The sequence below is a fragment of the Aquarana catesbeiana genome, linkage group LG08 (genome assembly GCF_042186555.1).
Source record: "Aquarana catesbeiana isolate 2022-GZ linkage group LG08, ASM4218655v1, whole genome shotgun sequence".
NCBI lineage: Eukaryota > Metazoa > Chordata > Amphibia > Anura > Ranidae > Aquarana > Aquarana catesbeiana.
The window spans coordinates 300579681-300598234 of record NC_133331.1 but is presented as its reverse complement, the minus strand read 5'-3'; the positions used below and the strand labels follow the sequence as shown (position 1 = coordinate 300598234).

Here is an 18554-nt window from a genome sequence, read left to right as displayed (position 1 = left end):
ACTAGTAGAATTTTGGAGGCGTGGTGGTGGAACAACCTCCAACACTACTGCACCCTGTCCTGCATCCTTCCCAGCTGCCAGCAGAGTCACCCAGTTAGCGGTGAAAGATAGGTAACTTCCCTGTCCATGCCTGCTGGACCATGAGTCAGCGGTAATATGCACCTTACCGCTGACCGCCCTGTCCAGCGAGGTATGGAGAATCGCCTTCCGTGAAAAAAAGTGGCGTTTGGGAACCTGCCACTGAGGTACCACACATTCCACAAACTCACGGAAGGGTGCAGAGTCTACCAACTGAAAAGGCAGCAGTTGAAGTGCTAGCAATTTAGCCAAGCTAGCATTCAACCACTGGGCATGTGGATTGCTGGGAGCGAACTTATTTCGCCGGTGGAGCAACTGGGGTAGGGAAATCTGCCTGCTAGAATCAGACATTGGTGTACCGATAGCAGATTCCCCACAAGGACTTGGCAGTGGCACACCTAATTCTACACTTTCATTCCTCTCAGTGCAGGTTTCTGAGAGGACTGAAGGTATAGTGGAGTTGGAGATCCCAGTTGATGAGGAGGAGCAAGGAGAGGTCCGCCTTGTTCTTTGGTGTGGGTCTTTTAGGTAGTGTTGCCAACGGGCTGCATGGTAGCTTGACATATGTCTGATTAAGCATGTGGTGCCCAAGCACTTGCTGTCTAGTCCACGCTTGATACGCTTCAGACATATGTTGCAAATAGCAACGGTGTGATCTGCTGCACACGTCTCAAAAAAGGCCCACACGAACGATCCAAGAACTTTTGGAATACCGCGCGGAGTCACCAGCGCCCTGCACTTGCAGAGCTCTGCGGTGTGATGCAGTCGGTTGGCTGCCCTTAAGATGGCCCCTGGAGGGCATCCTGCCTCTTTGGAGATGTGCCTCCTCCTCCTCCGCCTCCTCCTCCTCTCTCCTATCAGGCACCCATGAAGAGTCAGTGAGCTCATCATCCCCTCCCTCCTCATCCCTGGAGCAAACCTGGCAGTATGCTGCAGCTGGGGGAACATGGCTGCCAGTTTGTTGTCCTTCTTGGGCAACCCCTCTCTCTGGGCTCACGTTACTGCCTTCCTCAAGCTGGGTACCATCATCGGAGCCTTCAAAACGCTGCGCATCCTCCTACAGCATGTACCCGACACTGTGGTCGAACAGTTCGGGGGACTCCTCCGGTGGGGCTAGGGAAGGAGTAACTGATGATGACCTTGAGTCCAAGGAATAGACCGCTTTGGCGCTTGCATTGGCAGCCAAGGTAGCCTGGGTGACAGAGGATGAGGAGGATGAGGACGACTTGGTCATCCACTCTACCAACTCTTCGGCATGTTGTGGCTCAACACGGCCAGCTCCCAAGAAAAAGGATTGGAATAGGTACACAAGGATTGGCCTGCAGTGAGATGTAGCTGCACAAAGCTGGGATGTATATATATACTGATTATACTGCAGCTAGCTGAATCATATGCCAGCCTGTAGTATTATTAGAAAGAGAACACCAGCAATTGTCTGCAGTTAGCTTTAGTTGCACACTGCACAGGATGCAGTACACTGACTGAAAATACTGCAGCTGCCTGCCTGAGGTATTATTAGAAAGAGAACACCAGCAATTGTCTGCAGTTAGCTTTAGTTGCACACTGCACCGGATACAGTACACTGACTGAAAATACTGCAGCTGCCTGCCTGAGGTATTATTACAAAGAGAACACCAGCAATTGTCTGCAGTTAGCTTTAGTTGCACACTGCGCACAGGATACAGTACACTGACTGAAAATACTGCAGCTGCCTGCCTGAGGTATTAATAGAAAGAGAACGTCAGCAATTGTCTGCAGTTAGCTTTAGTTGCACACTGCACAGGATACAGTACACTGACTGAAAATACTGCAGCTGCCTGCCTGAGGTATTATTAGAAAGAGAACACCAGCAATTGTCTGCAGTTAGCTTTAGTTGCACGCTGTGCACAGGATGCAGTATGTAAGGGTTGAATTATTATAGACCGGGGTCTGACATCACTCCGTCCTATCCCAACAGGCCTGGAGATTACTCTTAAGAACTTGAAACAGATAAACAGTGCTGCGGTTGCTCAGAGTGATCTGATAGCTGTAATTCGTATCTTGCTTATATAGACAAAAAATTATCATACAACATTATACAACATTATAGCTACATCCCATGTACATCATGGGACTTTCTACAGTTATGCAAACAATTATGTTCCAGACATGCAATACATAACAAATTTAGCTTATTTATAGTACAACAGTATCTATTCCTCAGAAATCACAGAACAAACGGAAACAAGCTAATCTCTGAGAGATAGCTTCATGGGAACCCACATAGGCGAATGCCTAAGGTAAAGAACAAGTTATGTGACATTTAGACAAGTAGAACAAAATAGATACGAATCCCTAAGATGGAGTCATAGTGGTTTAAGACAAACTCTACATATTCATCCAATCCCCTCTTAAAACATTAATCTATATGTTTTCTCTAATGTTACATAATGTCAACTAAAAGGGGGAGGCAAAACACCTTACATGTCTAATCTGGGGTTAAAGCGGGGTTCCACTCAAATTTTTAACTTAATCTTACCCCCTTCAGTTAATTGCATAGATGTTCAAATGCCGCACGAAAAAATTTTTTATCGCTGTAATTACCTTTATATTATACTTTATTGTAGCACTTCCTGTCTCCCCTCCCATGGGAGTAGGCGTGTTTATTACCTTTCCCCGGCGCCGCCCTGTCTCCTGGGAGCTTAGTGTCAGGCTTCCCAAGATTCAGTGCGAAACAATGATCATGCGCGTGAACAAGCTGTGAATGAACAGCATTCACCGCATCCCGGAAATCAATGCTTGTGGGCTTCACATGCCCACAAGCAAGATGGAAACAGCCAGCATCACATTTTTTAAGTTATTCTTCAGTACGAAAACAGACAGAGGTGGAAATATTACACCCAAACTGTGAGTATTATTTTGGGATTAGCAAAGTGTCTCAATGACCTAAAAAAAAAAAAAAAAAAGATTGGTCGCCGGACTCCTGCTTTAAGCCCCTTACTTGTCTTATAGGTTTTCATATACATGATGTATGGCAATATGTCATTACGTGGTTGATGTACCCTCTCCATTAGACACATACAGCATTTATAACAGATATAATATCAGGATGAGAATCATAATCATCACTATAATTAGTACAAAATCCTTGAGCCATGAGAAGATTCCATCAAAACCAAAACTTTCTCCTCCAAAGGGGCTCCAGGATTTTGCAATGTTCCTAGCTTGTTGTAATTTGTCTACCTCCTTTCTGTGTTGTGCAATGATATCATAATAATCAGGTATTTCAACAGATGTGTTATGTACCCAGGTACAACATTCATAATTCTCGGTCATCTCCCATAATCCTGTAAGGGCTGAACTCATGCTCTCAATGGCTAGATCATGCAGTTCTAATTGTTTTCTAATCGCTCTGGTTTCTATGTTTAATTTAGAAATATCATCAGAATTCTTCTCCATGACTTCATCAATGATGCCAGTATAATTATTTAATCTCTTCATTAGGTCTATCCCCCACCCTGTACTGGATGGGAACCAGGCCTAGGCCATATCTTTTTCAAAAAAGAACTCCCTTTTATTGTGGTGTTTAAGGGGGTACCTAGTATGCATGCTAGCTTTGAGGAGGTGTCCTCCCTTGCTATCTCCTACTATGCCCATGATGGGAACTAGGGCTTCAAGATAACACCATCCTTGTGGTTCAGTGGGGATCCAAGGGTGACAGAGTTTCCCACAGCAGATATAAATACTGTTTCCTAGAGCTAATGGTAGTTTATTGAATATTGTCATCATTTTATCAGAAAAACTGGAAAAGGTTAAACTTGACAACAATTTTCCCACTGGGGAAGTGGAACTGGAGTCAAGAAAATTTAATAGAGTGGTGTTTAGGGTAGGGTCTGAAGTGTGAAAGACAGGGCTTTCAATTGAGGTCATTGAAAAGTTAATTCTAGCTTGTTGACAAACTTCAGCTCCCCTTGTTGAGTTTACCAGTCTAAAACACTAGTCTGGGAAATGACTTCTACTAATAATTTGGAAAGTAAGAGTATTATTTGAAAGCATTCTGGTGACTCTTGTAAGGTCGACAGGAGGTGTGCCGTTAAGAAAGAGGGTGAAGTTTAGAGGTACTGCCATCAGGGGAATCCTGGCAGTGTTAGGATGGAGTTTACTACATATCCAACATTTTTCATACCCTGACTTTTGAGCATAGGCATATTTAAATTTTAGCAAAAGCATTTTATCAGTAAAACTATTGCCGCGTACACACGAGCGGACTTTACGGCAGACTTTGCCCGGCGGACTTTTCGAAAGACTTTACGACGAACTTTCTGAATGAACGGACTTGCTTACACACAATCAACCAAAGTCCGTCGAATTCGTACGTACGACCAGACTAAAATAAGGAAGTTCATAGCCAATAGCCAATAGCTGCCCTAGTTTGGCTTTTTGTCCGTCTAACTAGCATACAGACGAGCGGACTTTTCGACCGGACTCGAGTTCGTCGGATAGATTTGAAACATGTTTCAAATCTAAGTCCGTCCAACTTTTGAGAAAACAAAGTCCGCTGGAGCCCACACACAATCGAATTGTCTGACAAAATCCCGTCCACCGGGCAAAGTCTGCCATAAAGTCCGCTTGTGTGTACGCGGCATATCTCTTTTTTCTGTGGGTGGGCTAGACCCACGAGCGCTGTGGCTCTTTTGTGACTGATTTTCCTTTCCCCTTTGAGAGTACAAAACCAAGGTAATCAACACTTTCCTGACACCATTGTAACCTTGTGTCCACATTCATACAGATATTGCAGAAGACTTACTGAGTCACAGACACTGGCCTCCTTTGAAGGATTGCATATGAGGATGTCTTCGACATATTGCAGCAGGGTTGAACCAAATTCAGGTGCCCACCCCTTGAGGGTGGTTTGCAAAATGATGGAAAACACTACTGGTGAATCCACAAAGCCCTGAGGCATTCTACACCAGGTTAAGGTCTGGTTTAAAAATTGAAATGCAAAAGATGGGTTGTGTCTCCTCATCTACTGGGACGCTAAAAATGCGTTTGATAAATCTATCACTGTAAAGTGTGTAGCATCGGATGGTATGGCTGTCAGTAAAGATGGCACATCAGGTACTGTTGATGCAGTAGGGATGACTAGACTGTTGATGGCTCTAAGGTCTTGCACAAACCTGTAAGCTCCATCTGATTTCTTTACTGGATTAATAAGTGTGCAATAGTGTGAAATAATGGGCTTTATAATTCTCTTGGACAAGAATTCTGCAATAATTGGTCGCATCCCTTCTATCTTTTCTTTTGATAAAGAATACTGTTTGTGTTTAATTGGGCCGACATTTGGTTTCATCCTAGCCTTGTAGGGGGTACAGTTTATAAGACCTACATCTAGGGGACCATCGGACCACATCTTAGGATTCACTGGTATTTCCTGGACATCTGCTAGGATTTCTTTTGTTAAGTATATAGGGTTTTCAGGGCAAAAGATGTTCATTTTTGATGACTCTACCCTTAGTCCCCCTTCGGAAGTGGCTCTCACTGAAATTTGCAATATCTCCATAAGGTCTCTACCCAATAAACTGACTGGACACTTGGCTATAATTCTGAAACTGTGGACTATTGAAGGACCCATTTCTCCCAGGTCTACCTCTAAAGGAGGGGTTTGGAAGGTTTTAGTGGGGGGGGCCGTTAATTCCCACGGAAGGTTCAGCTTGGATCATCTCTCCATTCCAAAATTCTTGGGACATTGTGCTGCACGTAGCACCACTATCTACAAGAAATGGTATATCCCTATCATTTATACAGAGGGATATCATGGGTTGTTCCCTGTAGTGGAGAGAGATCAAAGGAAAAGCTGGTTCCCCACCTTCCGGGCAACTTCATTGTGGGACCTGAGTCCCCCAGTCAACCTGAAACCTCGGAGGTCTTTCTGTGGAACCTGGCATCTGTTTGGGTTCAAATATGGAACCCCCCACTTATCTGTGGCTGCCTCACCTCGTGAGGGCAGTTCCTTTTCCAATGATTAGGGTCCCCACAATTGAAACACCCCATCTTTTGTGGCTGTGTATTCTTATTAGGATATGGTGACCTTGAATAAGGTCCTCAACCCCTAAATCTGCCTCTTCCTCTGCCCCTACCTCTCTGGTACATGTCTGTTTGGAAGTGGGTACTTATTGGTTTCTCTCTGAGCACCTCGAAACACCCTGCTGCATCCTTTTCTGTTAAAGCCTTTTTAAACGCATCATGTGTTTGTCCTGGGCAATCTGAAATTTGTTGTTTAACCATTAATTGCTGCTGTGGTTTTAAGTTGTTAATGAAAGTCTGTATCATTAGTGTATGCCAATCATGTGTTAATTTTAAACCTGCATCATGAGTCCAGACTGAACTGAAACGTGTCCAGAACTCGAGTACCGATTCCCGTGATTTATGCCTGCAAGCTACTGCAGTGGGCAATGAGGACTTATTTTTAAATGCTCTACTAAGTTCCTTTTCTATTTCCTCCCACATTATCTTCCTTCAAGATTCTTTGTTTAAGGGATAATCAGTAGATGGTGTATTAAGAGCAATAGGGATATTATTACTAGGGACCTGTGCCCAATTCCTTTGGGATGTAGTCCCCACTATACCATCTATGATTGATCTCATGTATTCTTGGGTAAAGTTCCTGCCACTACAAGCCTTTTTTAGGTAACTCAGTGTACCCCCAGGGGCTGTAGTGGGCTTGGGACAATTTTTTACTATATCATTCATCTCATGTAATTCTAATACCTTGATTAGTAAAGTGTCTCCTACGGTTAAGAAGGGAAACTGTTGTACTGCTGAGATGGCGAGTTTTCCACTTCTTAATGTTTTTACTATTGAGCTGATGGGATGGAAGGATTCTGGCAAGCTCTTGAAGAGGGGATTGCTACCACTAGCTTCCCCTTGTCCCTTCTTTGCACCCCCTAGTTCTGAGTCTGAATCTTCTTTACCCTGGTTTGTTGGGGAAACAGTCCTATCACTCCCCTCTTGGGTCTCGGGGGACCCTTGTTCCTCCTCTATCCATACTGGTGTTGTGGCTCTGGCTGATCTGGCTGGCCCGGATTGGTAAACCACTGCAACCAAGAAATCTATTTCATCTTTAGTAAATGACAGATGGTGTAAGGGTTGCGAGTCATAAACCTTGAGTGAGGGATACAGTTTTGTTTCTGAATAATAAGAGGGAAGTGGGATAGGGAGCAGGGAAATAGGAGGGATAGGTGCAAGGCATGGAGCTGTAGGAGGACACATCCTTCTCCTTTCCTCCATGGCATGCAGTTCTGGTGCCTCTTTGTTTCTGGGGTTCCTTCTCACCTTTTTATCTGACCTATCATACCAATAGGGCGCATAAGTCAACCCCCCCCCTTTTTTCATATAATCCATGTCCCAGGTGGGATCACCTGAGAAATATGGAAAGGCTTTCCTGTCTCCCAGACATAAGCCATTTATTATTATTATTATTATTATTATACAGGATTTATATAGCGTCGACAGTTTACGCAGCGCTTTACAACATTTATCATATCGATATAGAAGGTATGGTTCTGTCCTTCCCTGGGAAAGGGGTCACAGCTACCCATGGCTCCAGTCCAACTGGCCAAATTATCTACCCATGGATTAATGTACACATAATCAAAAACTTCAAAAAACTCTCAAAAATGCCTGTTACTAAATACCTTGGACTGTCTTCTCTCCAAAGAGAGGTCATTTGGGGGGGGTATTTGTATTGTCCTGGCATTTTTATTGCCTCAGGGAATGAGACAGAACCTCAGGATTGATCGATTTTCTGAAATTTCTACCATAGTTTTAGCAATTAACCCATAAATAAAAAGATTACAGAAAGTCCAATGGGATTAACTCCATAAAAAGTTCTTTGGTGAAAAGATCCACAAATTTTGATTGTAGAAAAAGGTGAAGGAAAAAACCACCACCAAGAGTCTATGGAGGTTTCTACTGGAAGCAGAAGATCAAAAGCTCTGGATGTATTGGTACCCAGATGGCTGGGTCTGATTGGCATAAATATTTATTATTGAATGTCATTTAAAATGGTTCCTTTGGGAGCATTATGTCTATATAAGTTTGCGATCATAGATAGGTTTTGTTTATTAGTTCTCTGACGGCGCCGTCACGTTGTCATGACGCTGTGTGCGGATGACACATGGACCCGCCTGCTGTGCTCTCAGCAAGTGGGATCTGTCGGCGCCTGACACGTATCTTACGAGACACGTGACCGGCCTCAGATCGAGGCTTGGATCAGCATATGGAACGCAGCGACGCCGCACTATTCGCGCGGGAAGTGACGTCGTAGCGCCGTGCGGGAATGAGGCTTGGTTTTGAGCTTCAGATTACTTCCGCACAAACGAGGCTTATTTTATTAGGATTATTCCCTTTTGATATTTATTTAATGTCTTCATTTATTTCACCTTATGTGCCAAGGACCCCCTGAGTCCCTTTGGTCCTATCTTATAGGAGACAGATTACTAACTAGATGTCTCCCCAAACCGGAAGTAGTATTGTCTTATTGCACTTCCGGTATCATGACACTTACAGAGAGGGGTCATTATTTATTTATATAGCGGTGAAGCGGGGGGGTTCTGCACCCCAGATGACGGCTCCTTAGCTGAAACATGTCGGGTGGATCCCTCACGATTACCGCTACTTGATATTCGAGTTTTTTATGATCTTCTAATATGTGAGTTTATTTACATTATTTTAATAAACCAGTGTTAAACGTTATCACGCTATGTGAGTTTTTTTACTTCTTGCATGGCATATGAACATTCGTATGGCTTTGATGTGTGTGGATATTGTTGAAATCGTATTGCCACGTATCGAAGACATCTGCGGAGACGTATTATCCAGACCGGTTGGTCACTAAGCCTTTCTGACTTGTATGACGTATGTCTTTTCAAGTCATTACGTTCTGGTAAGCCTCTTGATACCTTCGGTGACGGCTCCTGCACCATTAATAGATTCTCTGTTCACATGCGGGTTTTCTACAGTCTACCTACCTGCGTGATCCAGTTGATCCTTTCTATTGTAAAATTTGGGAAGTTTTTTGATCTTCTGCTTCCAGTAAAAACCTCCATAGACTCTTGGTGGTGGTTTTTTCCTTCAACTTTTTCTACAATCAAAATTTGTGGATCTTTTCACCAAAGAACTTTTTATGGAGTTAATCCCATTGGACTTTCTGTAATCCTTTTATTTATGGGTTAATTGCAACAATTTTATCATTATTTTCACTAATATTTAATATTTTTCACTAGTTTTTGGTATAGTGACTATTTGTCTTAATTTATAGCACTTTATTTCATTTTACTTGTATTCTTTTGGATACATCTTAAAGTGGTGACACTAATTTCACATACTGTTTTCACGTATATAATATACTATTTTGATCCATTTTTGTTTTGGGTTATAGCGCTACACTTTTTCCGTTTATTGTCCTTTACCTTGAGTCTATAGGTGTGTTGGCCGCTATTCTTTCCCATTTTTTTAGCGCAGCGCTGTATTTAACACCTTTTTTTACCATAGTTTTAGGACTCTAAAACTGTCACACAGACAAAATAATACACACTGATTTATTTTTTTTATATTTTTTAAAAGAAATGTACCAGAATAGAGATAAAGATGAATTATAAGTTTTATAACAGAAACCAAAATTTTTTTTTTTTTTCCTGTACAGAATAAACATGAAAAAAGAAATCTCTATCTGTCTTCAATAATGAAATTCTCCATAGTGGTTCCAGAAATCTGAGAACAGAGTATTGGAAAGTGCGGAGCGTTCTTGTTTATTATAGAAAATCAGAATTAGTGATTAACAAACCATAAAAACAAAGCTAGAATCTACATCAAATCTTCTATAACTGAAGAACATAAACTATAAAATGTAATAACTATTGGATGGACCAATGAAAAGCCGGCTTCTTCCGTGAGACATCAAAAGAGAGATAATGTACAGGAACCAATAAGAAGTGTTGTCCATGTATTGTCATATCTGGCCATGTATTAGCACAGTTTAGTTGTATGGTGCGGTCTGTGTGAGTGCGGGACCGAGTCATCTCTGTATGTTTAGTGGGTCACATTACTAGAATTCAATTCCAGGCGCCCCAAACCAAAGTGTACCCGAAAAATAATATTGTTGCCCCTCCCCCAACACATCATGAACAAGGTTGTTAGCGTGTGTGAATTTTCTGGTGTGCAACAAGTGATTGTTTGTGACTGTAACATTTCCCGCACTCTGAGCATGAATATGGACGCTCACCTGTGTGAATTCTCTGATGATTTAGAAGGTCTCCATTATAAATGAAACATTTCCCGCACTCTGAACACGAAAAAGGACGCTCACCTGTGTGAGTTCTCTGGTGTTTAACAAGGCCTCCTTTACTAATGAAAGATTTCCCGCACTCTGAACATGGATAAGGACGCTCACCCGTGTGACTTCTCTGGTGTTTAACAAGGTTTCCTTTATCATTGAAAGTCTTCCCGCACTCTGACCATAAATAAGGACGCTCACCTGTGTGAATTCTCTGATGATTTAGAAGGTCTCCATTATACATGAAACATTTCCCGCACTCAGAACACGAATAAGGACGCTCACCTGTGTGAGTTCTCTGGTGTTTAAGCAGCTGTTCTTTCTGTTTAAAACATTTGCCACACTCAAGGCATGAAAAGGGACGCTCACCTGTGTGAATTCTCTGGTGTACAAGAAGGTGTGCTTTCTGACTGAAACATTTCCCGCACTCTGAACAAGAAAAAGGGTACTCACCAGTGTGAATTCTCTGGTGATTAACCAGGTTTCCTTTATAAATGAAAGATTTCCCGCACTCTGAACATGAATAAGGACGCTCACCAGTGTGACTTCTCTGGTGTTTAACAAGATCTCCTTTATAAACGAAAGATTTCCCGCACTCTGGACATGAAAAGGTATTCTCACCTGTGTGACTTCTCCAGTGAACAAGAAGGTGTCCTTTCTGACTGAAACATTTCCCGCACTCTGAACAAGAAAAAGGACGCTCACCTGTGTGAATTCTCTGGTGATTAACAAGGTAATTTTTATTAATGAAACATTTCCCGCACTCTGAACAAGAATAGGGACGTTCACCTGTGTGAATTCTCTGATGATTTAGAAGGTCTCCATTATGAATGAAACATTTTCCGCACTCTAAACATGAATAAGGACGCTCACCTGTGTGAGTTCTCTGGTGTTTAACAAGGCCTCCTTTATAAATGAAAGATTTCCCGCACTCTGAACATGAATAAGGACGCTCCCCCGTGTGAATTCTCTGATGATTTAGGAGGTCTCTATTATAATTAAAAAAATTCCCGCACTCTGAACATGAATAAGGACGTTCGCCTGTGTGAGTTCTCTGGTGTACAAGAAGTTCTCCTTTCTGGCTGAAACATTTCCCGCACTCTGAACATGAATAAGGATGCTCACCCGTGTGAATTCTCTGATGATTTAGAAGGTCCCCATTATACATGAAACATTTCCCGCACTCTGAACATGAATAAGGACGCTCACCTGTGTGAGTTCTCTGGTGTTTGCCAAGGTTTCCTTTACTAAAGAAAGATTTCCCGCACTCTGAACATGGATAAGGACGCTCACCTGTGTGACTTCTCCGGTGTACAAGAAGGTTTCCTTTCTGAATGAAACATTTCCCGCACTCTGAACATGGATAGGGACGATCTCCTGCGTGACTTCTCTGGTGTAGAAGAAGGTTTCCTTTCTGACTGAAACATTTCCCGCACTCTGAACATGAATAAGGACGCTCACCAGTGTGAATTCTCTGGTGTTTAACAAGATCTCCTTTATTATTGAAAAATTTCCCGCACTCTGAACATGAATAGGGACGCTCACCTGTGTGAATTTTCTTGTGCCTAAGAAGTAACAATTTTTTGGTAAACAATTTCCCGCACACTGAACATGACAATGAACTCTCTTCTGTGTGAACTACTTTATGGCTTAAAGAAGATTCCTTGGGAATAGAAGGATCTATTGAAGTATCTGTACTGTGAGATCCTATAGTCTTGGTGTGGGATCCATCAGAAGATTCCTCAGGATTAGAGGGATCCATTGATCTCCCCAATTGGGAAGGTCTGGGATGTATATTTGGAGTAACGGGATTTCCTCCTGGAGAATATTGTACAATGTTATTATCTTCTGCTTTATAATCTGGAGATACAATGAGATGTTCCTCAGAGGTATTCTGGACATTGTGTCCACCTGTTGAGAAACAATTTAACATTAAATGTTATAACCTTCCATTCAGGAGTCATATATGTTGGTCCATCACCAAATAATCTATAAGAGCTCTGGCATGGATTTGGGGGCAATTAGAAGAGAAAAATATGAATACAAACCAAGTGAAACTGTCCAGCGCTCCAAACACAAAGTGCACAGTGCTATGTCTCTTCTGTTCTCGTGTGCAAAATTCTCTTCCAGAGTTTAATAAAAATGTTCTCAGTGCTCCACACCACCCGCTATCCTCCACCTTCACATCGGAGAACTCACCGGAATTCTACAACCCCCCTCTTACCAATGGGTCGTTAAGCACTTGTATCCCCCCCCCAATGGAAGATCATCCAGGACCACCACCTCTATACTACATCTCCAGTTATCTCATACTATACCTGCTGGTATCTTCTCACCTCAGATCCATCCCAGACTCTGACACATCAACAAAGATGGCTGCCATGCCATCACCTTCTACAGCACTCTGCCCAATTAGCACATAGAACACTGCCAACGTCAGGGAGCAACTCTGAGAGCTCTACAAGGTGACCGAAAGGAGAAGAGCCGCAGTGCTGTTAATGATAATGTCAAGGAGGTGATCCTGGAGGATTGTCCCTGTTCTGACTCAACTACAAAGTCATAAACTTTATCTCCAGCTTCATATAGGGCTTACATGACCTGGTGTTCTATTTATCCCTTGCATCAATTCAGACAGCTTAACTCAATGAATAAACTCACTGTATGGAGAGACAGATGATGAATCGTTTCGAATGTTCAGTTTAATGATGGATATTCCTAGGTAGAAAAACGTTGGTGTTGTAAGCCACATGGAAAGATGTTACAGCATTGATGGTATACTGAGCAATGAACCAGAGAGAGGAAGGGGAGGGGGATGTACAGAACTACAGCGGGAGAGAGAGTTCAGATAAACAGAGGGAACAGAGCTTAACCACAAATGCCGACCGGGCCATAGCCGAAAGGCGGCTGCAGCGCGGTCGTCTTGTTCTGGGTGGACGTCCGTCGAACATCCTCCGGAACTCGCTCCCCGTGCACGATAGTGTCCATGCTCGCCGGTTTCACGGGACCCGGCGCAACACGGATCGTGGTAAAGGGCCAATGACAGTGGCCCTTTACCAGGTGATTGGAGGGAGCGATCATAATGTCAACAAACTGGGGTCATGCAAAGGTCCCAGCTCTCTTCTCTCCTCACACCGATACAGAGCGAGAGGAAAGAAGAGAGATCGAGTGAAAAAACGACTGAGAAATAGTGGGTGAAAGTACTACAGTGCCCAGCAGTGCCATACAGTGCCACACAAGCGAGTGCTAAATTGTGCCCTACAGTGCCACCAGTGCCACTACAATTCCCATCAGTGCCACTACAGTACCAATCTGTGCAACCAGTGCCACTACACTACCCATCAGTGCCACTACAGTACCCATCTGTGCCACTAGTGCCACTAAAGTACCCATCAGTGCCACTACAGTACCCATCAGTGCCACTAAAATGTCCATCAGTGCCACTACAGTGCTCATCTGTGCCATCAGTGCCACTATAGTGATCATTAGTACCACATCAGTGCCACCAGTGCCCATCAGTGCCACCTCTGCCACTACAATGCCCATCTGTGCTGCCAATGCCATGTCAGTGCTCCGTCAGTGCCACACCAGTGCCCAGTGCCACTACAGTGCTCATCTGTGCCACCAGTACCACATCGGGGCCATCAGTGCCACCTGTGCCAATACAGTGCCCATTGGTGCCACCAGTGCCACGTCAGTGCTCCATCAGTGCCACATCAGTGCTCCATCAGTGCCACACCAGTGCCACTACAGTGCTCATCAGTGCCACATTAGTGCCAATACAGTGCTCATTTGTGCCATCAGTACCACATCAGCATCACTAGAGTGCTCATCTGCACCACTACAGCGCTCATCTGCGCCACTGCATCGCTTATCAGTGCCACTACAGCGCTCATTGGTGCCACTACAGTACCCAATAGTGCACATCAGTGCCCATAAGTGAGTGCTCATCAGTGCCACCATATCAGTGGATCCTCATCAGCGCACATCAGTGCTACCTTAGTGCACATCAGTGCCAGATAATCAGTGCATCCTCAGTGTGGTGCATTAGTGTACATCAGTGCAACCTTATCAGTACCCAGCAGTGCACCCTCATTTTTACCCAGCAGTGCACCCTCATCAGAACCCAGCAGTGCAGCCTTTTCATCACCCAGCAGTGCAGCGTCATTAGACCAGCCTCATCAGCACCCATCAGTGCAGTCATATCTGTCCAAGTGTCCCTACCACAGCAGTTTGTCACCACAGCCCACAGTCACCAGTATGGCGGAAAAAAAAAATTCAGCTGAGGAGGCATACCAACAGCTTAGCTTGACTGACGAGAGCAGCGGGGAGCTCTTGGAGTCTGCATCTGATTCTGGTTCAGAATATGAACCCGTTGTAAGCAGTGGGTCTGATACAGAATCAGAGGAAGAGCAAAGTGTGCCTGTGAAACGAAGGCGCTCTGACATGGAGCAGCAGGCTACCACAAGTAGTGCTGTGGCATCAACCAGCAGCTCAGTGCCATTCACCAGAAATGCAGTGGCATCAACTAGCAGCTCAGTGCCATCCACCAGTAGCACAGTGCCATCCAGAAGAAATGAAGTACCACTGCAGCAAAGGCCAAGAACTAGCGTGGCGTCATCTCGGCCCCAAAGCGTTAGGACCCATGCTGGCCTTCCCTATGCCTTTGAAAACCCTCTGTGGCTTCCCCCTAATTCAGGAGTAGCAAACATCCCCCCTTCCATCGCCCAGCCAGGTGTTCAGGTGAACACAGAGAATTTTGCCCCTATTGATTTTTTTAATTTAATTTTTACCCAAGACCTATTGTCCTCCATTGTGGCCCAGTGCAACCTCTATACACAACAATTTATAACAAGCAACCCTGGTTCAAGTTATGCCCGTCCCTATGAGTGGAGAGCATTGACAGTGGAGGAATTTAAATTATTTTTAGGGCTAACATTCAATATGGGACTTACAAAAAAAAATGAATTATACTCCTATTGGTCCACCAACCCCATCCACCATATGCCAATCTATTCATCCATTATGCGAAGATCAAGACACCTCATGATAATGCGTTTCCTCCATTACAATGACAACACCCAGTGCCCTCCCCGAAATGACCCATCACATGACAAATTATTTAAAATTTGGCCACTTTCAAATTTTTTTCTCTGAGAAATTCCCCCAGTTATTTATCCCCGACCAAAATATCTCCGTGGATGAGTCATTGGTTCACTTCACAGGCAGGCTTGGCTTCAAGCAGTTTATCCCCAGCAAAAGGGCTCGATATGGGGTTAAGCTCTACAAGCAAAGTGACCGAGAAATGGGGTACATCTACGCCTTCCGGGTGTACGAAGGGAAGAACACCCAACTGCATCCCCCTGAATGTCCAGAGTACATCAGAGCCACCGGAAAGGTTGTTTGGGAGCTTGTATATCCACTCCTTGGAAAAGGGTTGCCACCTTTATGTGGATAATTACTATACAAGCTTGCCCCTCTTCCGCAATCTTTACCACAAGGACACTCCAGCGTGTGGTACAGTGTGAGCCAATAGGAAGGGCTTCCCACAAAGACTTGTTACTGAAAGACTACGACAAGGGGAGATGGCGTCTTTGCAGAATGAAGAGGCTGGAAACGTCAGAAGAAATGCTGGGTGTGCTCCAGAGGAGGAGCAAGAAAAGACACCGTGTATTATTGTCCTGATTGTCCTTCCCAACCAGGCCTTTGTATTGATGAATGTTTCCGCCGTTACCATACTTCTCTCCATTATTAGGGAAGTATGGTAAACGTAATTGTCATTTACCGCCACATCCCTTTATGCCACTGTACATACCGCTGCCTTCTCCGAAACTGACCCTGGCCTGATAAACGACCACGCTTCTGCCTAATGCTAAACTTTACCTACCTCTGCCTTCTCCGCAACTGACCCTGGCTTGCTAAACGACCACGCTTCTGCCTAACGCTAAACTGTACCTACCTCTGCCTGTTCTGGACTGACCCTGGCCTGATATACGACCACGCTTCTGCCTAACGCTAAACTGTACCAACTCTGCCTACTCTGGAACTGACCCTGGACTGTTTGACCATGTTTTTTGGATGCCTCTTGGACTGGTCTTTTACTCTGCTACTGGAGTAGTGGGCTTCATAACACAGGGGTCTCACATATGTGAGGGGCTCCAGAATTGTTTTTCTGGATGAAGAAAACTAATTTTTTAGTTTTCTCATTCCCAGATTAGTGTCTGGAAACTCAGAGGCTTCAAAGAGATTTGGGTGGGAGAAGCCTCTACCCCTGTCCCCATTCTTTCCTGGACTGCTACTTGGACCATGTTCCTGCTTACTACCAGGACCAATATTTTGGCACTGCTGGCAATGTCTCTACTTGCACTGACCCTGGACTGTATATGGACAGTATCCCTGCCTGTACTGACTATGGGCAATATTCCTGCCTGCTGCCTGGATAATTCCATTCACTGTCGCTGACCACGTCCCTGCCTGGATCAGGGCTCTCCTCCTGTGGACAACTGCACTACTAAAACCACAGGTAATCTTTTGTTTACCCTTTGCTCAGCAGAATGTATTTTAGGGTGTAATTCTTGGTTAATGCTATGTGTTAGAAATATGAAGGGCCTTCAAAAATGTGATAGATTGTAAGGAAATTAGATATGTAATTTATGCTCCTAGAACGCCTGAATGTGCTACTTTAATTTTGGGCCTCTGTATGTGGCCAGGCTGTGTAAAAGTCTCACACATGTGGTATCGCCATACTCAGGAGGAGTAGCAGAATATATTTTGGGGTGTCATTTTTGCTATGTACATGCTATGTGTTGGAAATATCTTATAAATGGACAACTTTGTGTAAAAAAAATGCGTTTTCATTTTTTTCCCACATTTTCCAAAAACTTCTGGAAAAAAATGAACCCTTCAAAAGACTCATTATGCCTCATAGATTATACATTGGGGTGTTTGCTTTCCAAAATGGGGTCACTTTGTGGGCGTTTCCATTGTCCTGGTGCTCCAGGGCCTTCAAAAATGTAATAGGTGGTTAAGAGATTAGATATGCAATTTATTATACTAGAACGCCTGAATGTGCTACTTCGATGTTGGGCCTCTGTATGTGGCCAGGCTGTGTAAAAGTCTCACACATGTGGTATCACCATACTCAGGAGGAGTAGCAGAATATATTTTGGGGTGTCATTTTTGCTATGTACATGCCGTGTGTTGGAAATATCTTATGCCGCGTACACATGGTCGGACTTTTCGTCTACAAAAGTCCGACAGCCTGTCCGACAGACTTTCGATGGACTTTTGTCGGACTTTTGGCGGACTTGCGGCAGACTTTCTTACGAACGGACTTGCCCACATACGATCACACAAAAGTCCGACGGATTCGTACGTGATGACGTACACTGGACTAAAATAAGAAAGTTGATAGCCAGTAGCCAATAGCTGCCCTAGCGTGGGTTTTTGTCCCAGACGAGCGGATTTCTGGGTCCGGCGTAGTTACGACGTAAAGATTTGAAGCATGTTTCAAATCTAAAGTCCGTCAGATTTGAGGCTGGAAAAGTCCGCTGAAAGTCCGGGGAAGCCCACACATGATCGGATTGTCAGACAGCTTTAGTCCGTCGGCGTCCGTCGGACTTTTGTAGACGAAAAGTCCGACTGTGTGTACGCGGCATTAGAAATGGACAACTCTGTGTAAAAAAATGCGTTTTCAGTTTTTTCCCACATTTTCCAAAAACTTCTGGAAAAAAATGAACCGTTCAAAAGACTCATTATGCCTCATAGATTATACGTTGGGGTGTTTGCTTTCCAAAATGTGGTCACTTTGTGGACGTTTCCATTTTCCTGGTACTCCAGGTCCTTCAAAATTGTAATAGGTGGTTGAGAGATTAGATATGCAATTTATGTTACTAGAACACCTGAATGTGCTACTTCAATGTTAGGCCTCTGTATGTGGCCAGGCTATGTAAAAGTTTCACACATGTGGTATCGCCATGCTCAGGAGGAGTAGCAGAATATATTTTGGTGTGTCATTTGTGAAATGTACATGCCATGTGTGAGAAATAACCTGTTATAATGACAATTTGGTGTGAAAAAAAATAAAAATAAAAAAAATCTTAATTTTGAAAAGAATTGTGGGAAAAAATGACAACTTCAAAAAACTCACAATGCCTCTTACTAAATA

At 43.8% G+C, this 18554-nt stretch overlaps 1 protein-coding gene across 1 annotated transcript in view; it reads right to left on the bottom strand.

Moving 5' to 3' along the window:
• Positions 1–9842: 9842 nt before the first annotated feature.
• The window catches only part of LOC141104756 (uncharacterized), a 200171-nt gene continuing 191459 nt past the window's right edge, over positions 9843–18554 (bottom strand). The window contains exon 8 of the mRNA XM_073594469.1: positions 9843–11935. Within this exon, the coding sequence (XP_073450570.1) occupies positions 10251–11935 (1685 nt within the window). The 3' untranslated portion in view covers positions 9843–10250. The remainder of the gene's footprint in view (positions 11936–18554) is intronic.